The sequence below is a fragment of the Gorilla gorilla genome, chromosome 9 (genome assembly GCF_029281585.2).
Source record: "Gorilla gorilla gorilla isolate KB3781 chromosome 9, NHGRI_mGorGor1-v2.1_pri, whole genome shotgun sequence".
NCBI classification, from domain to species: Eukaryota; Metazoa; Chordata; class Mammalia; order Primates; family Hominidae; genus Gorilla; species Gorilla gorilla.
Genome location: NC_073233.2, coordinates 28565660 through 28593558, shown reverse-complemented (window position 1 = coordinate 28593558; position 27899 = coordinate 28565660). Strand labels below are relative to the sequence as shown.

The 27899-nt window shown below is 36.4% G+C and overlaps 1 protein-coding gene across 5 annotated transcripts in view; it reads right to left on the bottom strand.

Annotated features, from left to right (window-relative positions):
• Positions 1-27506, bottom strand: part of ANO5 (anoctamin 5) — a 92286-nt gene extending 64780 nt beyond the window's left edge. The window contains exons 1-4 of one of the 5 annotated variants that reach the window (XM_055354205.2): positions 26572-27506; positions 15625-15671; positions 8140-8190; positions 1157-1198 (exon numbers count right to left, since the gene is read on the bottom strand). In XM_055354205.2, coding sequence (XP_055210180.2) covers positions 1157-1198; positions 8140-8190; positions 15625-15633 — 102 coding nt within the window. In that variant the 5' untranslated portion in view covers positions 15634-15671; positions 26572-27506. Of the gene's footprint in view, positions 1-1156; positions 1199-8139; positions 8191-15624; positions 15672-25880; positions 26513-26571 lie in introns of those variants that run through there. The other 4 variants (XM_004050827.5, XM_055354202.2, XM_055354203.2 and 1 more) reach the window with 4 other exon arrangements.
• Positions 27507-27899: the final 393 nt, after the last annotated feature.

Sequence of the window (27899 nt, the reverse complement as noted above, 5' to 3'; positions counted from 1 at the left end):
GTTTACATAAGCTAAATCTGGGTACACAAAGAATAGTTCTGGTAACAGAACATGTGCACATATGAATTAACAAAATTCATATTCAGAGTATTTGACAACTAGAAAATAGACAAAGTAGCTAAGAGAATAGTAACTCCAGTGATTTTCCGGAGTGTTCAGTCAAAAATAGGTATACATACTGTCCTTCTGAAAGCCAAAGGCTAGCTAGGAAAACACCGATTTCTATCATTATATCACACCCTGATGATACACTGTAAATCTGTTTTAAATATGGGAAAAAAATCACTGGGAGCCTTGTAAGTCAACATGAGGGACATGTCTCAGGACTACTAATAAAAATCAGTTAAGGTTGAGGCAGAAAAATCTGATAATTCTGTCACATATAACTGAATGTTACTAACACACATCATGCTTTTGTTTTGCTCAAAACATAATATAAATATATTTTGTAGCATGTGTGTGCATTTGTTTATGTTTATATTTGATTTGTCCTTAGAATATCTATTTGTAATTATGCAAACATCTGAGTGGCTTCTCTGTAAAGGATGTACTTATTCTGTGGTTCAAACACCTGAATTACCAGCTGGGTGTGGTAGTTTATGCCTGTCATCCCAGCACTTTGAGAGTCCGAGGTGAGATGATTGCTTGAGCTCAGGAGTTCAAGACCAGCCTGGACAACATGGTGAAACCACTCATCTCTCCTAAAAATACAAAAATTAGCTGAGCATGGTGGTGTGCCCCTGTGGTCCCAGTTACTCAGAAGGCTGAGGTGGGAGGATTACCTGATCCAGGGAGGTCGAGGCTGCAGTGAGCTTTAATTTCACCACTGCACTCCAGCCTGGGTGACAGAGTAAGACTCTGTGTGAAAACAAAACAAAATAAAACCCTGTATTCCTGATGAGAGTTCATAAACCTCTGAAACTGTATGAATTATGTGTATGTGTGAGAATGTGTATACATTTTAGGAAGAGGATCTATAGATTTAATCCAAATCCAGAACAAATTAAGAATCACTATTCTTAAACTTCAGTTGCCTGGGGACTAGGAATTAGTGACAATGTTCCCCCAAATCAAAGTATTCATTAGAAGAAAAATAACTAAGGCTACCACTGCAGCCATTCAGAGCATAAGCAGCATCATTCAGCACTGGTTTTACCATAAGCCGCCGCCTCAGGAACAAATTGAATCGCTTTGCAGGCTGTGAAGCAACCAATAAAGAATTAGCACTTCCTGCCCAGAATTACAGTAAAGATTCCAAAAAAAGACATAGACAAACTAACCCTTGGTATGATCATTTTATAAGTGTGTGTGTGTGTGTGTGTGTGTGCGTGTGTGATATTTCAAACTGGAGGATACAAATTAGCAAGAAAAAAAGAAGAAAAATGGGAAGAAAACAATAAACAGGTAAAGAAAATAAGGAGACTCAAGTAAATTTTCCTAAATTCTTTAAATAGTGACTAAAAATAATAAATATTTGTGGATTTATATTTTATTTTATCTATTTCTACTTTTTTTAAGTTCAGGAGTACATGTGCAGGAAGTGCACATTTGTTACATAAGGAAATATGTGTCATGGGGATTGGTTGTACAGATTATTTCATCACCCAGTAATTAAGCATAGCACCCAGTCATTATTTTTCCTGCTTCTCTCCCTCCTCCCATCCTCCACCCTCCAAAAGATCCCATTTGTTATTTCCTTCTATGAGTCCATGTGTTCTCATCATTTATCTCCCACTTATCAGTGAGAACATGCAGTATTTGGTTTTCTGTTTTTGTGTTAGTTTGCTAAGGATAATGGCCTCCAGCTACATCCATGTCCCTGCAAAGGATGTAATTAAGGAAGAGAAGAAAAAAATAATAATAATAAAGGAAAACATGAAAATAATAAAAATATAAAGTAAAATAGATATTTTGTTAAGTATGCCTGTATATATCAGGAAAAGAAAGTAAAATTACTACATTTATACTGATATGATGTGTAGTATGGAAAGTTTACCCAGGTTTTTTTTTTAATGTAATGAGCATGCAATATAATAGAATACATAAAAAGTCATTTAGTTATTCAAATGCTGAGTTATCTCCAATCTTCAATTACATGGTCATTATTTAAAATACAGGGTCAATTACCTAAAAATATCTGGGATACTCAACTATATTTGAAAGAAAACCAAACCTATAGCATAAATGAGCAAGAATTGAGTGTATTTTATAGTGTAATGCATGGATAAATAATCCAATACAATTACTTAACCTAGTCTCTTCCTGGAATAGGCTGAAGAAGTCTAAGCAACTGGTGACTATTGGAGGGAAAATTCCTGCCCTGTAAACTAATGTCTTCTATATGTAGACAGAGGAGTTAATATTGCTGTTGTTTTAAAATACAAAAGATACAAGACAAATGTTGGTCATTACATAAAATATATTTTAACCTATATTATTCTGATGGCCTGAAATTTTTCATCTCAGTGTTTTAATTTTCTTGGTATCTTTCATGAGATTCACAGGTTACTATTTTTCTCAGATGTTTTCCCTAAATTCATTAAAGAATTGTTAAGAAAAATGAAAGACTCCCACACTAAAGGACCATGCAGGGCCACATTATGACTTCCATGGATCACAGACCTAAACATAAAAACTAAAACTATAAAACTGAAGAAAATCTTAGAAAATCTCCCCCACTTTGGGGTAGGCAAATATTTCTTAAATAGAACATAAAAAGAATGGATGATAAAAGATAAAATATGAGAAATTGAATTTATATACTTCTAAATGTGCTTTTCTAAAAACACTATGTAAACGAAAAGGCAAGCAACAAACTGGAAGAAAATGTTCACAATAAGTAAGGTTGACAATGGTCTCGCATCCAGAATACATAAACAACTCTTACAAGTCAATACAAAGATAATCAACTCATTTTTTTAAAATGCAGAAAAGATTTGAACAGTTCATAAAAGAGTATCTATGAATGTCCAATATGCCCATGAAAAGATGGGCAACATCATTATTTAAAAAAGAAATGAGAATTGAAATCACAAGATACTACTACCTATCCACTAGAATTACTGAAATTAAAAAGCTATCAATATCAATATCAATATCAATATCAAATGTTGGTGAAGATGTACAGCAAAAAGAACTCTCATACATTGCTGGCAGGAATAAAAAATGGTACAACCACTTTTAAAAATAGTGTGACAGTTTTACATAAAGTTATACCTATATTTTTCACATGACCCAGAAATTCTACTCCTAGGAAATTACCCAAGATTAATGAAAACATACATCTCTAAAAACACTTCTTACATGAATGTTCATAATAGCCTTATTCATAATGGTCTTGAAACTGAAAACTATCCAAATATCCATCAATGGATGAGTGGAAAAATAAATTTCAGTATATCCATACAATGAAATATTACTGAGCAATAAAATAAACAATAATATCTCTAGTACAGATATATTCAAAAAGAATCAATTTATTAGTAATATTTGGAGTTTTGGATGAGTCTTAGAAACATTGTGATGAGCAAAAGCAGCCAGAAGCTATATACAAAATAGTGTATACTGTAAAATTCCATTTATATATTACATTAGAAAGAAAAACAAATCAGCGGTTGCTAGAATATGGTAGGAGGAAAACGGCTAAAGGGAAATGTTTGAGGTAATGGAAATTTTCTACATAAATTATAGTTTGTTAAAACTCATCAAACTACACAGTTAAAATGGGTGCATTTTATTGTATTTAATGTAGAACCAATGAAGATGAAAACTTTTTTCATAAATTTCTGATGTGAGCAACGAAAAGAATATAATGCATGTTGTTGAGATGCGAAAGACTTCAGACAAGCAGTTTTTTTGCAGGGGAAGATAAAGAATTACATTTTGGACATATTAGTCTTGAGATAGCTTTTAGACATCCATATGCATATGCTGAGAAAGCATTTGGATATTTAAAAGTGAAGTTGAGGAGAAATAACTACACTTGAAACTTAAATTTGAGAATTGAGATGGCATATCAATTGTATTTAAAGCCATGAAACTGGATGAAATCACTAGAAGACTGAATTAATGACTGAATCATAAGGTGAGAATATCTAAATACATGCACAGATCAATTATAAATACTGTGCTAATATGATACTAATTGCTTCTTGTCATTTTACTCAAAGACTCCTTCTGATTGGTTTGTGCCTGTGCCATATCAGTTATTAAATATTTGGAATATCATCCTTGAGGTTATCAAGGCCCATACTCCTTCAAAATCTGTTAATTGCATATCTGTCATTATTTAAGCAACCTTTAGTGTGTCTTTTCAATTCCCATTCTTTGCTTACTAAACTCTAAATACTTACCAAACTATTCTGTCCAATCCCCTACAGTAGTCACTCTAAGATAGGTTCTCTTAAGCATAATAGTTTCCATCTTTCTATATTTCATTTAGTGGCTTTAGTGACCTTTCTATACTGACAATCTGTGTAATCATTTAGGTACTCATTCACTTTTCACTATTTTGTTTCAAATAGAATTTTAAATTACATTATTATATATTTATAAAATAACTGATATAGAGTTTCTGTCATAATAATCACAGTAGGAACCGCAAGACTCCATTTTTTTACCCAAAAACATATCCAGTGATATTACGTTGGTTTATCCCAGCACATTCCCTCTCCACTCCTCTCTACCCTGCTTTTTGTCCTGTGCAGGTAACCAAAGAGCTCCCTTGACCTCTTGCTTCTCACGAATGATTGGAAAGAATAGATAGTGTTTTCCTTCCTAAGGTTGAATTCAGGAAGATTGTGTCCCCTCACCAAAGATCACTGAGCCTCTTGATAATGTCTGTAGTATATGAGTTCTTCCTTCTGGGTTCCAGTAAGTTCTCCCTACCCTATTCCCTTCAGTTCTATGGATTTTAATAAATTCAAGATTACTACACCTATATATGCTGAGATTCCCTTACACCCTATCTTTGTAAAAAGTCTTTTTAAGAAGTCCTTCTCAAATTATCCTACACTGAGTAGGCCTAACAGGACCCTAATTTATACAGATTTTTCTTTTGTGATATTTCTATGATATATTTTAAAAAAAAAGCAAACTTCCCTGGGTACACAGTTGATTCTAGGACTGAGGCAGGAAATGTACAAAATGAATTTGGAGCATCTTGTCAGAAAGTAGGAAAATACTCAAAACAAAACTAAACACAATAATAGGGGTATACCAAGGAAACACAGGAGTCAACTGAAAAGCTTCCAGCCAAGTGATGTGGCTTATGTCTTGTAATTCCAACCACTCAGGAAGCTGAGATGGGAGGACTGCTTGAGCCCAGAAATTTGAGAGCAGCCTGACCAACACAGTGAGACCCAATTTCCAAAATAATAATAATAATAATAATAATAATAATAATAATAATTAGCTGGATGTGGTGGTGTACTCCTGTAATCTCAGGGAGGCCAAAGTGAGAGGATTACTTGCGCCAAGGAATCTAAGGCTGCAGTGAACTATGATCATGCCACTGGACTCCAGCCTGGGCAACAGAGCAAGATGCTGTCCCAAAACAAAACAAAACAAAACAAAACAAAAAAACAGAAAAAAAACCCACTTCCAATAGCCAAAGCTAGAACAATTTGAACAAGAAAATAAAGTAGTATTTGGTTTATAACATAAAGTATAAAATAAATATCCATAAGTACACACTGACAAAAAGAAAGGAAGAAAGATCTCCCCTACACACAAAACAATTCCAAATAATGGATTCACCTATAAGGAGGGAGAGCATAATCCCAATCCTTTTGTGTAGGCTGCAAATAGTGACTTTCATCTGAAGAATGCAGTATGGAAAGGGAGAAAAAAAAAAAGAGTAACTTTACAGTGAATAAATCTGCTAAACATTACTTCAAGCCAGGTAATCAAGGTTAAAACATTAAGGGTGATTAAGTCATGTTGATAGAATATACCCTTGATATGACATGAAGAGAATGACACTTCTATTATCTTCCTCCAAAAACACATAATCCAAGTCTAATCATAAAAAAAAAAAATCAGGAAAGTCCCAATCTAAGGACATTCTACAAAATACCTGACCGGTACTTCTCAAAGCTGTGAAGGATATAAAAATCAAAAGAAGTACATGAAACTGTCACAACCAAGAGGAGCCTGAGTAGACATGACTACTAAGTGCAATGCTGCATCCTCAGTGAGATATTGGAATAGGAAAAGGATCTTAGGGGAAAACTAAGGAAATCTGGATAAAGCATGAACTTTATTTGATAATAATGCACCAATATAGGTTCATTAATTGTTACAAATGTACCATACTAATGTAAGATTCTAATAATAGGAGAAAATGAGTGTGGGGTATAAGAAACTCTGTTTAGATTTTATTTATAATAAATAGATTTATAATAAAATCTAAAACTATATTAAAATAAAGTATATTTTTAAAAAGAAGCCTACTGTTTAACAACTTACTGTTTAATCAAAGACAATGTCAACATAGTGAATCAAATATCATACATCATTTTAAAGTCACTTAGAATTTAAAAATTAAATTATATGTATTTAACATATTTGAGGAAAGTATCTGCAACTTCTGTACAGGCAAGGAGATAGCAATAAATATACATAAAGAGCTCCAAAAAAATCAAGAGTAAAAAAAAAAACCTGACAGGAAATGGACAAGATATATGAACAGAGTGACATAGCAAAATAAATTTAAATGACCACTCAATGTAGAAAAAGATGAATATCTCACACATGTTGTGAGAAATGCAATTTTAAATGATACTAAGATACTGCGCCAAGTGAAATAGCTCCCAATAGCCATTATCTATCTCAGTACCACGAGACAGGCAAGAATCTAAAAGCATAACAACACACTGCTGATAGGGCTGTGGGGAAACAGGCACTTTCATAGGTTTGTTACAAACACAAAAGGCAGGGGAATTTGGCAATATATGGGAAAATTACAAATTACTATATATACCTTTATTCTCTGATAAATGAATTCCATGTAGAAAAATAAAATGACCAAAATATTATAAGACTAATTCCCAAGGGCATTCATTTTAGCAACATTTGTAATAGCATTGGAAAAATAAACCAAACAAAAATGGTAACTATTATACAAAAAGACTGAGAGGACAAAGAAGAAAGATTTCTCTGAAAACACTTTGTTTCATATTTTCAACCTAAGATAGATTTACCTTCAAGCTAATAAAGTCTAATCTTCAGGGCATCTTACTTGCATCTACCCCTTCCAAGGGTTTAGGAAGGACTCTAGCAATGTGTTCTCGTGGTAAAATATTTTCGTAAATGTTTTAAAGGAAAATATTTTTCCTTATGTTTCTTAAAGAGTGATATCAAAATTGTATAAGCTTTAGGCTCATCTAAATGTTATTTGATCTGTGGATTTCAACTTTGGAATCATGTAAAATGCTTTATGTCGTAAAAAAAAAAAGTAAAAATAAATTTAAAAAGAAAACAAAACAACATTTCAATTGTTTTAATTTGATCAATATCACAATCCTCATTCCAAAACACTAAAGATTAGTACTCTAGTGAAAAGCAAACTATCATCCTTGCTAAAATTATCAGTATAGGAATATAACTCTATTTCCCCATCTTCCCAAAAAGCATTTTTTACTTGCTAGGCAACTAATGAAAAGTTTCAGGTCCCCTTACCAACCTTTTAATTGATATTTAAGTTTGATTTTTAAATGAATTGTAGTTTTTCATGATTATCCTCAGGCACGTACTTAAAGACAAGAAGAGTGATGCAGTGGAGAAAGAATACTGAACTAAGTAAGCCTCAGAAACTTGAGTGCTAGTCAAGCATCAACCCCTTAAACATATCAATAACTTCGGTCAAGTCATTACACCTCTTAGACCCTTCATTTTCTCACAGAAAAAATAAAATCCAAGCAAAGTGTTATACTCAGTGTGTCATTCTCACTGATATGTCTGATGTGTTTTTCCCCAACCTAAAGAAACTGATTTTTTTTCTAAAGTAATACATTCTCAAATACCATGTATGAGAACATGTCAAATAACTGAACTGGAAAAGAGTATCATCATTGCAGACTACAAAAAGATGCCCCATTTGTGTCCATGCAAGAAAGGACAGTATTGGTCGCTGCTTACCATTGTTTCTTCATTGATGAGAAAGCTGGTCTCTCTGCTGCTCAGGCTCTGCTAACAGTACCAGGGGAAGATATAATGTTATTATTAATAGTTCAGGTGGAGCAAAGGGAGCTTTTAAGTTTCAGTAACAACTCTGTAATCTCTATGCAGAAACACTTAATCTGGAACCACATTAAATCATATGCAAAACTGTGGGCATATATATGTGTATACATGTGCATGTGTGTTCATGTATGTGTGCTATGTATCTGTAAATGTGCCTGTGGGGCAGGGTGTGTTTGTCTGTGCAGTGAGGAAAGAGAGTGAGCTTCAGAGAGAATTAGTATTTTGGAGGTAGCTTTATCAAATCATAAAAAAATCAGATACAAGAAATGGTTAAGAACTACTACATTACTGAGAAATAACAAGGAGGTCTGATCTTTTTGTGATGCTGCATCCTGAAGAGGACCAACAGGAAGGGCAGAATTAATTGGCTATTTTATGCCCTTCAACATTTATTTGAAATCATTAAAGGGAATACCTTGGAAAATACACCATCAGGATTCTTAATAATTTGAATTTATAACCTCTTCAAAAAAAGCCATACATGTATAAAAATACACACAAACCACTTATAATTAACACAATAGGGATGCCTCCCTCTGTATATGGTGGATTCCCAATTCCTCAGGTTACACGATGGTCCACACACCACAGGACACAGACCTGAGATAACACCCAATGACTTCTCAGCAGTCTCTAGTGACAGGTACAATATAATACTATGGAGAGACATCAACCAACAGAAATGATCGGAAATTCATGTCCAGATTGTAATTCACTTACCTTGTTCTTGGAAAAATCACAATCAGTATCTCATTATGCCCAAATCATGCTGGGCAAATCAGTTTTCAAAATAGCAGATAAAATGTGCAACAGACATATTTAAAACATACTCAAAGAGCACCTTGGAAATATACCTAATGCTACAAAAGTAAAGTAACAGAATGTGCCACAAAAGCAGTAATTTCTCTGTGTTCTTTAAAAGAGAATGAAAGATAATTTTGAAAATGTACAATTTTCATACTGCTATATTTAATATAAATTACAAGATAATGCAATCTATTGTACTAAAGTAATACTGAAACCGGTGGGAAAAGTTGTGGGAAGACTGAGAATCTGTGAGTAAATACAGGCCTAAAATACAGTTATAATTAGAATCCACTTATATGTGATTATATCTACTTGTGGACCTTGAATGAATTCCACTAGCTCGTCTAAATACAACAGATAGCAAATGAAGTGAACGAGTATCTTGATCACTCAATTCTGAAATAGTAGCCTCTAAAAATATACTGTGCAGCTACATTTCTGCTAAGACAATAAACAAATTTATTATAGCTTCATTTATATTGACTCCTGATATGTTTCTCCAATTATCCTAGAGAAATGTTAGTTGTTTTGCTTACAGAAGGATAGAAGAAAACCATATATTCAAAAGCAACCAGGCTAGTCATTTTACAATCTCTCCCTTTAGGAAAAATCTTTGCTCTGATTTCCAATCAAAAGATGGGGTTATATCTTCACTTTGCAGAATGTAAAATAAAATAAATTAGATTACTTCTTCATTTTGCTGAGTATGTCATCGTCTCATTTCTTACTAAGAATAGTCTTAGGCAAAACGAGAATCCTTGATGTACTTCTAGACACAATTCTTAAAACAGCATTCTTAAAGAAATATTATACAGTGAATAAGGAGCTTTAGAATCAGATTACCTGTGTTCAGAATCCCAGCTCCAAAACATAGGAGATATAACAATAAAACAATTTATATAGTTTCAGTTTGCCTCATAACCTTTTTCTTCAATTATATAAAACCCATTAAACACATATGTAAAACTGATTACATTTGTAAACTTGAGCAAGTTAACCTCTCCAAATCATAAAGTCCATACAGTGAGATTAAATAATACATGGGAAGTTCTCCATAAATGTTGACTTTTTAAAATTAATGTTTGTTACTTTCTAGTGATCATATAATAAATATATTAATCATGTCATGCATGTTTAATTCACATGCATTTTCTGATTTCCAACAAGACTGTAACAATGTCCAATGATGGACTCACACTAATTGTAAATCAGAGGTAAAACTAGAATAGCTTTTTAATATTTAAGCAATCATGAAAGCACAGAAGACCTTTTCAAATCATAAAATAATTTTGAAATAATGAACCTACAATTCTTATACTTCTGTCTTGTAAAAGCCTAAAAACATTCATCATATCTATAAATTTGTTACTGGACAAAATCCACTGATTCTAGTCAATTCTGCCTCAATCCAATAGTTGAATGAATATGCTATAATACTTATTTTTTTGAAAATTTCCTGCCTCCTGTCCATAGATGGGGTGAAAAAAAATTGATTGCAATGTGTAGAGCCTGTTTTTATTGCATTTGAGTGTCAGAAAAAATATAATTTCGCATTGAGGAAAGTGAAATAAGTTGTATTCACTTTTTTTAACTTTTTATTTTGCAATAACTATAGCTTCACAGGAATTTGCCAAAATAATACACACAGATCCCATGTAACCCCTACCCAGTCTCCTCCAATGGTTATTTACATCTTACATAACCACAGTAAAATATCATAATCAGGAGCTGACATGAGTACAATGTCTCTGTATAGCTGGAGGTCATTTTGTCACATGTGTACATTTGGGTAAGAGCCAGCCCTGTCAAGGTATAGAGCTATTCCATCCACAAGGATCTTCCTCATGCTACCCTTTTAAATTTATGTCCATTTTCCTTCCCCTCAACATCCATGTCCCTTAGAAATCACTAATTTGTTCTCCATCTGTATACTGTCATTTCAGAAGTGTCATAAAAATGGAATCATAACATATGTGTTCCTTTAAGATTTTTTTCCACTTAGCACAATGTCCTGGAGATCTATCCAAGTTGTGTTTATTAATAGTTTGTTCCTTTTTACTGATGGGTAGTTTTACATGATAAGGCTGTGCCACACTTTGTTTAACCATTCACCTGCTGTAGGACACTTAGGTTGTTTCCACTTTCGGCTACTACAAATAAAGTTGCTGTGAATATCTGTGTTTAGGTTTTGCGTATGAATATATGTTTACATTTCTGCTGGATAAATGCCCAAGAGTATGATTACCCAACTGACATGAAAATTATAATTTAGTTTTTTAAGAAACTGCCCAACAGTTTTCCAGAGTGACTGTATCATTTTATACTTCCCCCAGCATTGTGTGAGAGATCTAGTTTCTCTGCATGCTAACTAGTAAGTTGTATTGTCACTATTTTATATTTTAGCTCTTCTAATAGGCATATACTGACATCTCACTTTGATCTTATTTTGCATTTCTTAGTGGCCAGTGATATTGAAGATCTTTTCATATGCTTATTTGCCATCATATTTCCTCTTTAGTGAAAGATCTCAATATGTATTTTGCCCACTTTCTAATTGGGCACTTTTTTTTTGTAAAATATTTAAATTTTATGGGTTCTTTATAAATCATAGATACAAGTACTTTGTCTGGTACAGAATATGCAAATATTTATCCCAGTCTGTAGCCTGTCTGTTCATCATCATAACAGGATCTTTCAGGGAACAATAATTCTTACATTTGATAAACTCCAATTTATCAATGCTTTTCATTAATAATGTTTTTGTTTGCAGATATGACATAACTACAAACCCTTCACCAAGATCTAATTTCCAAACAGTTTGATCCATTTTTTCTTCAAAAAATTGTATAGTTTTATGTTTTACATTTAGTCCATGATCAATGTTGAATTAATTTTGTATAAGTTATAAAATTAGGTTAAATTCATAAGTTTGCCTATGAATACACAAATGCTCCAGCCTGTTTGTTCCATTGAACTGCTTTTGCACATTTGTCCAAAATCATTTGGCTGTACTTGTGTGAGGCTATTTCTGGGATCTCTATTCTGTTTCATTAATCTACCTGCCTATCCTTCTCCAAATATCACACAGTCTTCATTAGACTGCAGCTAAAGAACAAGTCTTAAAATAACATAGAGGGTTTTCTCCCACTTTCTTCTTTTTTTTCACAATTATTTTATCTCTTCTACTTCCTTTGTATTTCCATAAAATTTTCTGAATAATCTTGCCTATGTCTATGAAATGTCATACAGATATTTTAACTTATATACCAATTTGGGTTTCCACATTCTCATTACCAGTATATAGAAATATAACTAATTTCTATATAATTTTCTTATTTTTTACAACCTTCTTAAACTCAGTTCCAGGAAATTTTGTTTTTGTCTTTAATTTTGTAGATTTCTTGGGATTTTCTATGTACATCGTCATGTCACCTGGAAATGGGGAGAATTTTATTTGTCCCTTTCTGATCTGAATACCTTTTATTTTATTTTTTTGTCTTATTGCAAGAACTGTCAGTACTATATTTAATGAGAAGGGTAAGTGAGGACATTCTGATCTTACGAAGAAAGTGTTCAGTCTTTTACTATTAAATATACTGTTAGTGTAAGTGTTGTGTGGATGCTCCTTATCAGGTTAAAGTAGTTCCTCTCTATTCTTGGTTTTCTGAGAGTTTGTGTTTATTTTTAATAAATGGAAGTTAAATTTTGACAATATTTTTTCTGATAAAAATCACATGATTTTTATTCTTTAGCCTTTGGTGAAGTATACCAATTGTTTTTCAAAAAATGAATGGAGACCAGGCACAGTAGCTCACGCCTGTAATCTCAGCACCTAGGGAGGCCAAGGTAGGTGGATCACTTGAGGTCAGGAGTTCAAGACCAGCCTGACCAACGTGGTGAAGCCCCCATCTCTACTAAAATTATAAATATTAGCCAGGTGTGATGGCATACACCTGTAGTTCCAGCTACTCAGGAGAGGAATCACTTAAACCTGGGAGGTGGAGGTTGCAGTGAGCCAAGATCGTGCCACTGCACTCCAGCCTGGGTGACAGAGCAAGACTCTGTCCCTTTCCACACACACACAAAAATGAATGGAGCCTTCCATCAATAGAGTAAACCCTACCTGGCCATGTTGCATAATTATTTTTATATTACTGAATTTTGATTGCTAATATTTTACTAAGGATTTTTGTATCTATGTACATGAGGGATACAACTTGCAGGTTTTTTGTTTTTTGTTTTTTTTAAACTGTCTGTCTCTTTTGGTATCAAAGTTACGTAGGGCTCTGACATGAATTGAGAAGCATCTGTTTTTCTTCTATTTTCTGGAAGAGACTGTATAAAATTAATGTTAATTCTTCTTTAAACATTTGATAGAATTCTCCAATGAGACCATTTAAGCCTGGAGAGGTCTTTTAGAGGAATTTAAAAATTACACATTCAGTTTACTTAGTAGCTACAGGGCTATTCAAATTATTGTTTTAACGTTGAGTGGATTATAGTAGTTTGTGCTTCTTGAAGAATTGGTCCGTTTCATCTTAGTTGTCAAATTTATGTGTGTAGAGCTGTTAGTAGTATTCCTTTATTATCTTTTTGGTATCTACAAATTCCATATTGATATGTCCTGCTTTATTCCCGATATTGGTTGCATATGTCCCAGCCCAACCCCCTTTCTGCCAGTCTGGCTACAGGTTTGTCAATTTTATGTATCTTTCAACAGCTTTTGGTTTCAATGATTTTTTCTAATACTTTCTGGTTTTCAATTGCTTTTATTATTATTTCCTTCTTCTACTTGCTTTGGGGTTGTTTTGCTCTACTTTCCTTTATTTATTTATTTATTTATTTATTTATTTATTTATTTATTTATTTAATTTTATTTTGAGACAGCCTGGGCCCAAGAGTCTACAGTTTTAAGAAATTCTTCATATAATTCTTATTCTTGTTTGTATATTGATCTGCAAACTACACTATAAAATCACTGTCCTATATGATCTTTGTAGTTCCCTCTGGTTCTCATATTCTGTTTCTCTCAGCATTTAGGTCACTGAACTTTTCTTTGTTAACTTTTATTTTAAGTCCAGAGATACAAGTGCAGGTTTGTTGCATACATAAACTTATGTTATGTGGGCTTGTTGTACAGATTATTTCATCATTAAGGTATTAGGTATTAAGCCTAATACCCACTAGTTGTTTTTCCTGATCCTCTCCCTCCTCCCACCCTCCATCCTCCAAAAGGCCCCAGTGTGTGATGTTTCCCTCGATGTATCTGTGTGTTCTGATAATTTATCTCCAACTTATAAGTGAGAACATGGGGTATTTGGTTTTCTGTTCCTTTATTAGTTTGCTAAAGGTAATGGGCCTCCAACTCCATCCATGTTTCTGCCAAGGACATGATCTTGTCATTTTTATGGCTCCATAGTATTTTATGACATATATGTATCACATTTTCTTTATCCATTCTATCATTGATGGGCATTTAGGTTGATTCCATGTCTTTCCTATTGTGAATAGTGCTACAATGAACATATACATGCATGTGTCTTTATAAAAGAATGATTTGTATTCCTTTGGGCATATACCCAGTAATGGGATTGCTGGGTCAAATAGTATTTCTATCTTTAGGTCTTTAAGGAATTGCCACACCATCTTCCACAATGCCTGAACTAATGTACACTCCCACCAACAGTGTATAAGCATTCCTTCTTCTCCACAGCCTCACCAGCATCTGTTATTTCTTGATTTTTTTAACAATAGCCATTCTGACTAGTGGGTCACTAAACTTTTAAAGGAACCCTGTAACTTCTAGGAATCTTAATGAGCTTATCCAGCCAACTAGCAAATAGCCAACCTATTCTAGAAGGACATGTTTTCCAAGCAGAAATTTCAGTCATTCCTGGAAATTCTTTTTAAATCCTGTTTATATCTGGCAGGACATCCTGAAACCACTCAAGGACGTCTACCTCTGTGAGAGCTATGCATGGGATTCTTTATCAGCTAGAGTCTATCAGAAAAATGATTTCATTGAAATGCCTTTAACATGCTTATATTCAGTATAGAAGCAATATAAATTGTTTGTATGGTTCTTAAAATTTATATAAGAAGGCCTTTGGTTAAAAGAATTCTGTATTTTTACAAGTAGTATTTAATTTATTTATTGTTCTATTTAACGTGTTTATGCAATTCAGTTTGAACTCCAGTATAGTCATAGATAAGCACTAATCATACTAATAACTGTAAAATAATAAGCTATCACAGACTACACTAATGTTACATTATAGCAAAATGTTAAGCCAAATACTAGTATCTTGCATATCAATGATCAGCATATCTGAGTTTATTTCACAGGGAGCCTCAAAACAAATCAAAGATCTATTTGTTCCCTTATAACATCTAGAAAAGATCCAATATTAAATCTGCATGGAACATGGAACTTGCTTTAGCTACTTAAAAATGAATAAATTAGAGGACATAATAGAATGTATTATAAGTAAATAAGTGCAAAGACTTAGTTAACCTTATCTTGATTTTTTATTCTGACTTATAAGGAAGCTAATGCATATATATTTAACTTACCTCACTCATTTGGAAAGAGTAGTCTATATGCTTATTGACTTTTTCCCCTAAATTAAATAAGAAAGAGAAAAACATGTTAAATTAGCCAACTGATCAGAATATATTCAAAAGTCTGTGTAAGGAAAAAATAGGAATTGAATGAATTAAAAAATTCAAAGAAAAAATACTAGAAGAAAAGATACAAGATGATTCAGGAGCTAAATTGTTTAAAACAGACTCCAAAAGAAGTCTTACCTAAAACTGCCTATAACAGGAAAAGCATAAAATACTGATGTGTAAAGTACAATCTCAATTACTGAGAAATAAACTTAACTCTGATCAATGTGGTTATCAATCTATAACCACAAAACCACTAAGAGTAAACTACCCAATAGGGTGTCCATTCATATCTTTTAGTTCTCACCATGTGAGATTTCATATTCTCTCAGCTTATTTTCCTGAAATCAAACCAGACAGCTTGTATATAGAACACTACCAGTTTCTACACAGGCCAGAGTACTTTCCCGACATACAGATAGCTCTGTAATGGTAATGCATTTAGTCGTTTGCACTAAAATACATGTTCAAATAAGTTTATGACACTAAAAAAGTTAAATATAGAACTGAAATTCTTATTTTCTAGTGGTTCCAACTTGAAAAAGCCCTAAGATATATTTAAGTCAAAAACTTCCTATGTATTATTTTTGGAGAAAATATCACAATGGGAACCGCATAAAATGTTAGCACTTTAAGTTCAAGTTAGTGACTATAATTTTAGAAATAGGATAGAAAAACTGGCGAATGAAACTGAACAGAGAGCCCAGAACAAGACACTTTATTATATGGAAACTTGATATTGACCTATTGTAGGGGTTGACTAATGTCTCTCCTACACCCAAATTCATGTCCATCTCAAACCTCAGACTGAAACCTAATTTGGAAATGTAGTGATGAAGTTATACTGGATTTAAGGTGGGCCCTAAATCCAATGATGGATGTCCTGCTAAGAAAAGAAGAGGGAACAGAGGCACAGAAGAAGGCAGTGTGAAGATAAAAGCAGAAATCAGAATGATGTATCTACAAAGCCAAAAAACACTAAGTATTTCAGGTGCTGTAGTCTGAATGTGCTCATGGTGCAGAGCTCTTATGAATGGGATTAGAGCCCTTATTAAAGAGACTCCAGAGAGCTGCTTTCCCTCTTCCATCATGTGAAGACACAGTAAGAAGATGTCATTAATGAGCCAGGAAACAAGCCCTTACCAGACACTGAGTTCAGTACCATGATCTTAGACTTCATAGCACCCAGAACTGTGAGAAATAAATGCTTGTTCTTAGAAGAAAAAATAATAAAATAAAGCAATTGTATATGTCAAAAAAATATTTAAAAAATCTACCATTTGTATAGCTTTTTCACAACCCAAGTATGACAGTCCAATTCCTTTTCACAGATCACACAAATCACTCAGTTATTCTCTTAAATAATTAAGCCCATTATATACATAAATTTATACTTGACAGAAATTCAACCATTATAGGTTGGCTAGGGAATAAGGTCCAAAGTTTTCTGCAGAGGAATATTTTGAGTTTTGATCTGTACATTGGTTAAAACGAGGCTGTATGTGAAAATAAACACTGGTTTGTAAGAAAGCTTTATTTTATTTATAATTTTATTTTATTTTAAAAAGCAGATTTATGGTTCATAGCTTTGCTAGTATAAGATGGGGTCATTCTTGATATAAGTTTTTTGCCTTTGGCAAACAATAAAACTCTTTAAAATTAACTAAAACCAACCAACCTCTCCAACCTCACCCTTTCGCGCTCTTAAGTCTGGCCCACTAGTCTCCTTTCAGATCCTTATACCTTCTTTCAGTTCCATTCTCCCTCTTTGAGGAGCCTTAACACACAATTATTCCTCTGTAAGGAATGCTCTCTGCTATGGATTGAATTTGTCTCCCAAAGTTTATGTGTTGGAAACAATCTGCAATGCAACAATGTTGAGAGGTAGGCCCTTTAAGAGGTGATTAGGTCATGAGTGCTCTGCCTTCATAAATGAATTAGTGCTGTTATCACAGGAATAGATTTGTAATAGCAAGAATGGATTTGTTATGAAAGAAAGTTAGGCCATCTCATGTGTGCATGCTCTCTCACCAAGTGATGCCTTCCACCACGTTATGACACAGCAAGAAGGGGCTCACCAGACGTGGTCCCCAACCTTGGACTTCCCAGCTTCCAGAACATGGACCAAATAAACTTCTGTTGTTTATAAATTACCCAGTCTGTAGTATTCTGTTATAACAGCACAAAAGGGAATAACACACTCTCTCGCTCCCCACCTTGCCCTGGGTAATTCTTCACATCCTTCAGATATCAGCTTGAAAGTCACTCTCTCCCCAGGGAAGCCTTCTTTCACGTATCTGGCTAGTTCAAAGCATCTGAAATATCTCTACTCGCACTTGTCAGGGTTTCAATTTTACATGAATATATGTGCATTTTGATTAATATCTTTTTATCCCCAAAAGAAGATAAGTTTCTGAAAAGTGAGCACAATTTCTGATTTTGTTCTTTTAGCACACTGATTGGCAAATGAAAGATGGCTGATTAACATTTATTGAAAAATTGAATGAGCAAGCTGACAAGGGAGCCAAGTTTTTCACTGTGGCTGCAAATGAAAAGCCAAAATATAATGATAACTTGCCATGCACCAGGCACTGTGCAAAGAGGTATAACAAATATTTACATGGCATTTCCTTTGTATTACATATTATAAGTAATCTAGCAATGATTTAAAGCATGCACAAGGATGTGCATAGGTTATATGCCAATACTATGCCATTTTATATAAGGGACTTGAGCATCCTTGGATTTTGGTACCAGTGGGGTATCCTGAAACCAATGCCTGTGGATACTGAGAGACAACAGTACTCACACACATACATAACACACCCACACAACTTCTCCTTCTAGGTGATAATTCAAATCCTATATCAGCAATTTTAAAGTACTGTCTGCCATCCCCCATCAAGATACAATTTATTTTACTTTTTGTATGTGTCAAATTTATATATTTTATTTTGTATTTAAAGTTTCATAATAATATTAAAACCATATTTGTCTTTTTCATTCTGTTGACGTTTGCACTGGTGATGCAAAAACAATGGGATAAAACTGCTGGTGCCATCATGTGAATCAAGGTTATGGCACCAGACTATATTAGTAGTCATTATATTTTCCACCATCATGCACTCTCAGTACAAAAAGAAACAAAAATGTAGTTTAACTTAAAAATGTCCTTGATAAACAGTAAAGCTTATGAAGTTTATAAAATCTTGACCCTGAACACACAAATTTTTAATAATCTATAAAGAAACAGGAAGAATGCATGAAGCGCTGATGCTGCATTCCAAAGTACCATGGTTGCCTCATGAAAAAGTACTTTACACTGCAAGGTAAAGTAGCTAAATTTTTCATAAAACACCATTTTAGTTGAAAGTATGATGGGAAAACATATAGAGTCATACAGACCTGACTATTTGTCAGATATTACCTCAAACATTAATGACATGAATCTATCACTTCACTGAAAACACCTGACAGTATTTATTGCCAATGACAAAATTTGAGTTGCAAATGAAATAATTTTTGTAAAATTGTGACCGTCACTGTGTGCTTAACAGATTCCCAAGGCATTCCTGATAAGATCAGTGATGATGTTAGCATTATGTTTTGGTATTTTAAAATGAAATATGTCAACATTTGGAAGATCTGTATAATTCAGTAGATAATTGTCTTCCAAATAAGCAATACATGATGTTACAAAACCATGCATGAGAAAAAGATACATTTAAAGTGAAGGACAGACCAATAGATTTTAATGCAGCAGTGAAATAAAAGTTCATTTCAATGGTTTCAAATTCTACATTATATCTAACTTTAAAGAACCTATTATTCATTGAATTTGGAGGCAAATCAGAGAAGAATATCCATAATTATTCAAAAACTTTTTAAAATTATCCTCCCTTTTCAACTATAGATCTCTAAGAGGCCAGATTTTTTCATACACTTCAACCAAAACACAACACATTACAACAGAGTGAATGTAAATGCAGATATGAGAATACCTATATTTTATCAGGCCAGAGATCAAAGAGATTTTTTTTAAAGTAGAACAATGCACTCTTATCACTAAATTTACTTTGTTTTAGAAAATATACCTATTTTCATAAAAATATGTTAAGATGAAATAGAAGACTCCTAAGCATGAGAAATTTGAGAAGATGTCCTTTAATAAAATAGGAAAGACTGTTAATGGTGGGTGACTAATACAGCAGAGGCTACAGGCTACTGACAAATATCTTTCCTCCTCCTCCTCCTTCTTTGCTAATTGAACCTCAATTATATGGTGTAGTAATGTACTCAAGCAAACAAAACATTTCCTATCCTCCATTGCAAGAGTATGACATAAATTCAAAGCTCTCAGCTGTCATAAGTGGTATGTCTATCTCATAATGTTTGTGTAAGCACTAAATAGATAATGCATGTACTTGGCATATAGGAGGTAAGCAGGTGTTATTCTTGTTGATGTTGTTATTATTCTATTCTACTGTTAAGCTTCAAAACTGCTGTAAATTCCTTGGGCTAAGTTTCAGAATGTCAGAATAAAATTAAATAACTCCTTTTGTATTCAGATCTTTGTGTTGCAGGATCTGCTCTTAAAATGTTTTACTCTAAGCAAAACATGAAAACTAACCAACTATAGCTATACCACTTAACTTTCTGAGTGCAGGCTTTCTCATGTAAAAGATACAAATCTAAAGGGAAATGCTTGAAAAATATTAAACATCATACAGTATTATCATCAATGGGTTTTACCCATGATTACTGCCTAAACATATAGCTCAAAACTCAGTTGATCCTGATCCTGATCATCTCTCGTTAGATCTGTGAATGAAAAGGAGACCAATTTAGAATGGCTTTACAGTGAATAGATAAAGAATAGGATTCTAAGAAATACAAGCCTTGTCTCTCAAGATATGATAGTTAACATTGACTTAGAGAGCCTTTTTTTTTAAGGACAAAAACAGTCACTATTATGCCAAAGAACAATGCATCAAACAAAATATAGTTCCAATCACAGAACAATCAAGCAACTGCAAACCTTAAGCTAGGTTTAAAGAGTTTTACAATTCTATTTTTACAAAAAGAAAGTTGAAAAACTGCAAACACTAGCCCCTCTTTTTCCTAATTATTTTTGTTCCATTTAACATAAAACAAGTAGGTGAAAAAATATTTTCAAGCTGCTATTAAAATTGGATGCGATGCATTTATTTGAGAATGTGGAAAAGGGACAACATGAATCCCCCAGATTACCTCCTATTATTACTAGCTCTCCTTTCACACTTTAACCTTTAAAATTACAGCTTTCTTTCTCTAGAACTAACACTGTTTCTTCCCTTTCTAACTCTTGCTTATTTTTCACATTATATCAGCCTAGACCTCCTCCTTTCAGGCAAGGTCTGAAACCTCAACTGTCCCCTGGATTGGCCTCCCACCTGCTCCCATACCACCTTGAATGCAGCCCTCTCTGGACACCTAGCTCAAATACACATCCCTCCACAAGACTGTCAGCTCCAGAGAACCAACATAGACACATTTTGTCAACTGCATCCTTTTGTGAAACATCAGGACATTCAAGAGGATAGATTTACTTCCACACACACCATGCTCCCTCTCACCCCTGCACACTTACTGCTCGCTAGCTCTCTCACATGTATGCACCCTTGCAATTAGATGTTCACACAGACCATAGACTCAGACACTTTCACACTCCCTCATGGAGTATAAAGATGCTGTAACTATGCATAATCACCAAAACCTCTGTCAAAACTGAGGCCTGACTGAAGAGGCAGGATTTGAAGCCAACAACTCTGTCAGCTTCTTTCTATTCCTCCAACTTCCTCTAAAATCAATGGATAGCACTATACTCTCCCTGCGGGCTAGATTCCAGGGATATGAAAGATTTGGTACCAATCACTGTGGAGAATCATCAAATACGTGCCAAAAGTAAAGCCAGCCTAAAGACTGAGTCTTGAGTTTTCACTGAAAGCACATGACTAAGAATACACACTCCAGCAAATCCACAGCCCAAAAATAGCACTTATACTTACCAACTGGTCTTCTCAGTTTACACTCTTACTAGCAGTATAAAATAAAATATTTCTAATCAAATATTAACATTACTAAAGACGGATGGCTTAGTTGGACACAATGCTTAACATAGCCGTAAAGATGCAAACAACCTAACGTTCAAGTTTTAATCTGCCTTTTCCAATGCTAAAGTCTCAAACTGTCTTTTCCAATACCAACTGTATCATAAATCAGCTAAAGCATGAACATTTCTTGAAGCTATGGTGAGCTATGATCACACCACTGCACTCCAGTCTGGGCAACAGAGTAAGACCTCAAAAAAAAAAAAAAAAAGTTAAATTCCAGCAATGACATTTTACTGGCAATGTTTGTTTATGTAACTAATTAAGTGCTCTATTAACTTCTGCCATTAGAATTTCATTTTTAAAATTATAAGATAGTAGGAAATTAGCCAATTGGAGATCACTGATTCCTCATGTGTTTAATTGTGAAAAAAGTAGAGAAGATGTAATAAATCTTAGATTTATTATGTCTAAAAGGCAAAATGTTACGTTGTCTCTCTTACAATCAATTTTATAAATTAACTCTCATATTCAGTATTTAAAGGTGATTTAGAAAGCACATACAAAATCAAGGCTTACCTATATGGGTAAATTTAGTCTAAAAAGTCTTCTTATATTTTAAAACATAGAAATGAAAGTAGCTATTAAAAATTGATGCTCTGGAACTTGAATTTTTCAGCCTTCTTCAGCCAACACTTTTGTTTTCATAACAGTGTCGTTTATTTTATTTTTATTTAATTAATTTATTTATTTGAGACGGAGTCTCACTCCGTCACCAGGCTAGAGTGTAGTGGCGCAATCTTGGCTTACTGCAACGTACGCCTCCCAGGTTCAAGGGATTCTCCCACTTCAGCCTCCCGAGTAGCTGGGACTACAGGTGCATGTCACCACACCCAGCTAATTTTTGTATTTTTAGTAGAGACGGGGTTTCACCATGTTGGCCAGGATGGTTTCGATCTCTTGACCTCGTGATCCACCTGCCTTGGCCTCCCAAAGTGCTGGGATTACAGGCATGAGCCAACACTCCCAGCCAACAGTGTCATTTAACTCCAAGAGAAAATATATCTGGAAGCAGAGTTCTAAAAATCCACTGGAATGTTCATTAAAAAAAAAAACTCTCATAACAATGAACTTTTCATACACCCTAGTGCTATGGTTTAAATATCCCTCCAAAACTCATGGTGAAATTTAACTGTCATTGTACTGGTATCAGGAGGTAGAGCCTTGAAGAGGTCATTATGTCATGAGGGCTCCATCCTCATGAATGAATTCATGCCATTCTCATGGGAGTGGGACAGTTACATTAGAATTGGGTTCCTAATGAAAGGATAAGTTTGGACACATTTATCTCTTGGTCTAATGTGCTCCCTTGACCTTCCAACATGTTAAGAGGCAGCACAAAGGTCCTTGTCAGATGCCAATACCATGCTCTTGGACTTTCCAGACTCCAGAACCAAAAGCGAAATATTTTCTTTATAAATTACCCAGGCTGTGGTATTCCGTTGTAGCAATAAAAAAAGTAGGCTAAGATACCTAATAAGAACACAGGTCTCAATAATGGGCAGTAAAACTAAACCAGCAAAAGAACTGACATGCTAAGAAACATCTAAAAATATACGAGTCATATGAGTGGCCTGAACTATGCTGCTCTTTAGGCCCTGATCTCATCAATGCCACACTTCCCTGCTGCTTGGGTTCTGGTTCTTTGAATATACCTAGATACAGGAATTTGGGCAGAATGCAGTTATTAGTCCCAGCCATCAAATATACAGTATTCCTCATCAATATCTATTTCTCTCACCTCCACCCTAATCAGAGGCACAATTTGGATCACATGTAAGCATAAATAGATTACAAAGGCCCTTTTTTAAAATGGGGGAGGGTGACTGGGCATTGTGGCTCACATCTGTAATCCCAGCAATTTGAGGGGCCAAGTCAGGTGGATCAGCTGAGCTGTGGAGTTCAAGACCAACTTGGGCAAAAGGGTGAAACCCCATCTTCATAAAAAAAAATAATAATTAGCTGGGGAGGTCGTGGTGCAGCACCTATAGTCCAAGATACTCCAGAGGCTGAGGTGACAGGATCGCTTGAGCCTGGGAGTCAGAGGTTTCAGTAAGCAGAGATGATGCCCCTGCATTACAGCCTGGGCAACAGAGCCAGACCCTGTCTCAAAAAAATAAAATAAAATAAAAAATAAGGGGGGTATGCTTCAACTGACACCATCAAGAACATAGAATGATAACACTCAGAATGGGAGGAAATATTTGTAAATCACATATCTAATAAGGGACTTGTATTCAGAATATATAAAGAATTCTTGCAACTCAATAATGAAAAATACAACTCAATTTTTGTAAACAGGCAAATGATCTGAATAGACACTTCTCCAAAAACATGAATAACTAATAAGTATATGAAAATACTTGCTACATTAGTCAGTAGGGAAATAGAATCAAAATCACATTGAGATACCACTTTACAACCACTAGGATGGCTATAATAAAAAAGACAATAACAAGTGTTAGTGAGGATGTACAGAAATTGGAACCCTCATACATTATTGATGGGAAGGTAACATGCAGATGCCTGGAAAACAGTTTGGCAGTTTCTTAAAATGTTCAATATAAAGCTACCACATAATCCAGCAATTCCACTCCTAGATATATACCCGAGGAAAATAAAAACATATGTTCATATGAAAACTGATACATCAATGTTCATAGCAGCATTATTCATAGAAGCAAAAGAAAGTGGAAATAACACAAATCCTACCAATTGATGAATGGATAGGTATGCTATATCTCTACAACGGAATAGTATTTGGCAATTAATAAGAATGATGCACTGATAAAAGCTGCAGTATGGATTAGCTTCAAAAACATTAATCTACGAGAAAGAAGCCAGTTACAACAGACCACATGTTGTATGATTCTATTTATTCGAATGGTCTTGAATAGGCAAATCTATACAGACAATAAAGAGATTACTGGTAGGAAGTGGGGAGGATGGGAAGTGACTGCCTAAGAGGTTTCTATTTGGGGTGATGAAAGTGTTCTAAAATTAGATTATGATGATAGTTACAAAACTCTGTAAATACACTAAAAAAATCCAACTTTACACGTCAAATAGGTGAATTTTACAGTATATAGATTATATCTCAATAAAGCTGCTTAAAAAAGGGAACGAGGAGGATGCAGTAACACACGGTATTTCCCGGTGCCTTTGAAGACTGAATAGTAATGATCAGATCTTTTGTCACTTTGGAAAACTGTTTCTATGTTTAAATCCAACACTAAACAAGACATGAAAATAAAGTATCATTGAAGGAACTGGGGTTCTGGAGATAGCAGCAAAATAGTATGTGCATTTTAAGGAAAATGCATGTATTAAAATAGGTCCACGGAATACAGGTGGTGTAAAGGCTTTGGCAAACAATGGATAAATATTTCTCAACGGAACTAAAGGGCTTAATGAAAGCTGTTTAAAAGCAACAGCAGTAGCAGCAGCTTTTCCAAGTGCCTATGGCTCTCAGTATCTCAAACTGATAGATTTTAGGATCTGCTACTCCTACAATTAACAAGCATCTCAAAGCATGATAAGTAACGGGCAGAGAGAGTGAGGTAATAAGACTCAAGGACCAGCTCCTTACACGTGGGATAGCTGTCTTGCACTCTATACTGCTGCTTTTTATGGGAAAGCCTTCGTTTCCACTGGCTGGGTTCGGAGGCCCAAGCACTGCAGCGCTAGCCTAGCAGCCCTGAATTACTCGGCGGTTCCCAGGCCTGCAGGGGAGCAAGGAGGGTGTTCCGGAACCATAGGGGTCACAGGTCGCAGGTCCCTGGCGCGCAGTAGCAGCAGAGAAATCTGTGGGGCGCCGAAACCAACCCCACTCACCCCAGGCGGGGGACTCTGCCCCGCAGTCCCGGTTTCGCGCTGAGCACGCCACGCAGCGAACCTCCCTAGGACTCAGGCCGCAGGGCCGCCAACGTCCCCCGGGGTCCCTGCGCCGCGGGTGGCGGGGTGCAGGCAGCCAGCCCGGCTCTCCCTTGACGCCTCTTGGCGCGGTCCTACCTTCCTCCGCCAACACTTCCAGGAGATCCGGGTCGCCCATCTTCGCCAGCTCGTTAATGGCACTGGTGCCTGAGAGGCAGCAGGAGAGGGGCAGCTGAGACGGACGTGGAGATCTGAGGCAGGTGTTGAATCTGACTGTGGGCCGCCGGAGTTGCTGCTGCTGGACTTCTAAGGGGCTGCTCTTCCTTCTGCAGGCCTCCTTCTCCTCCTCCTCCTCCTCTTTCCCCTCCTCCTCCTCCTCCTCCTCCTCCTCGGACTCCACCGTCTCTGGGCGCCACAGCCAGCCGGCCTTCCTCTCCAGCGGGTACTTCCACTCGACCCGGTCCCCCACAACCTGCTTCGCGCGCTTGGCCCTGCGCTTCCCCACCCTCACCCGGTAGCGCTCCTGGGCGCTCTCCCAGTACTTCTCCAGGCACCTGTCCCTGTGCCTGCTCGGCAGCTGATCCCGCAGCCGCCACTCCTCCCGGTGCTCGCCAGGATCCTTTCCACTCCTGCCCTCTGGCAGCTTTCCTTTCCCCTTCGCTCCGTCCCTGTTTCCACGCCTCTTTCCCCGCCTCCAGACCGCAAGACCGGCGGGCGCCCCACCCTCGGAGACAGCCATCTCCCCGCCCCCCGGCCCGGCTGGCTCCACGCTAGCCCCCTCCTCTCCGCTCAAGCGGTCCCCAGGTCCCTGCTCTGCCGCCTCCCGCACCTCCTCCGGACACGCAGCCTCCCGTCCCTCCTCGGGACCCGCGGCCTCCGGTCTCTCCTCAGGACCCGCCGCCCCCCGGCCCTGTTGGCCGGCCTGCTCCATTCTGTACAGGCTTCGCACGTCCTTTTCCACTGGGTCCACCCACGACCAGGAATCCTGGTTCCCCAGGGCTGCCGCTTCCCTCCTGTCGGAATCCTCCTCCTCCGATCCCCAAAGGGGGTCCCGATGCTCCCTCAGCCGGTTGGCCGGGTCCTCATCGATCCGCTCATGCGTGCCACTCGGAGAGAACCCCCTCCCAGTTGGGAGTTACTTTTTGTCTCGTGGGGAAAAGTCCCTCTCCCTTAAAGGAACCCCTCCCTTTTAAGGCCGGCTCATGGCCCGAGACTCCAAGGGGCCAGCAGCCCCTTCCCCATAGCGTCTGGAGCGGGAGTATTAACTTTTCTTCTGGCCCTGCCTGCTTCCTGGGTTCCCAGCAGGATCTCTGCCCTCTACAGGTGGGGGAAGCTCATCCCTTGTGGCCTGAGTTCCAAGTCAGCCTCTGCCCCTTAAGAGTTGGATAGTGTGGGGCAAGTTTCTCTAAGTTTCAGTTTCCACATATTTAAAGGAGAATGATAATAGTACCCACCTCCTAGGCTGTTGTGAGAAGCACGGTGCACAGTCCTTGCCACAGAATGTGTTAAACATTTAGCTGCTATTAAGATTAACCCATATTATAGTCCAACTGGGATGACGCCTGTCATCATCTCAGCTGGACGATATCGCTTGAAAGCTCAGGAGTTCAAGACTAGCCTGGGCAACATAGGGATACCCCTGTCTCTACAAAAAATTGAAAAATAGCCGGTCATGGTGGCAGGCACCTGTGGTCCCAGCTACTCGGGAGGCTGAGGTGGGAAGATCGCTTGAGCCCAGAAGATTGAGACTACATAGAGCCACAATCATCCCGCTGCACTCCAGCCTAAGTGATGGAGAGCAAGACCCTGTCTCAAAAGAAAGTAAAGAAAAGAAAAAAGAAGAGGGAGGAAGGAAGAAGAGAAAAAAAAAGAAAAGAAAATTAACTCATATTACATTGATCCCTACTCCATTTCAAATGGTTACTTTGTTTCCCCCCTCCACTTCCTGCCCACCCCAACTAGAACTTTAACCTCAAGCAGAATGGGTCGTTCTACTCCTCACAGGCCCCTCTGCATTGGTTCTGTTTTTGAGACCCGATCAACTGCCAACTACACAATAATTGAGAGACTAGATTCACTGTCTAATGGCGGGGAAATAAGACTGATGATGAACTAACAGTGAGGTAGAGGTCTCAGCTGAGAGCCTTGAGTGCTGAG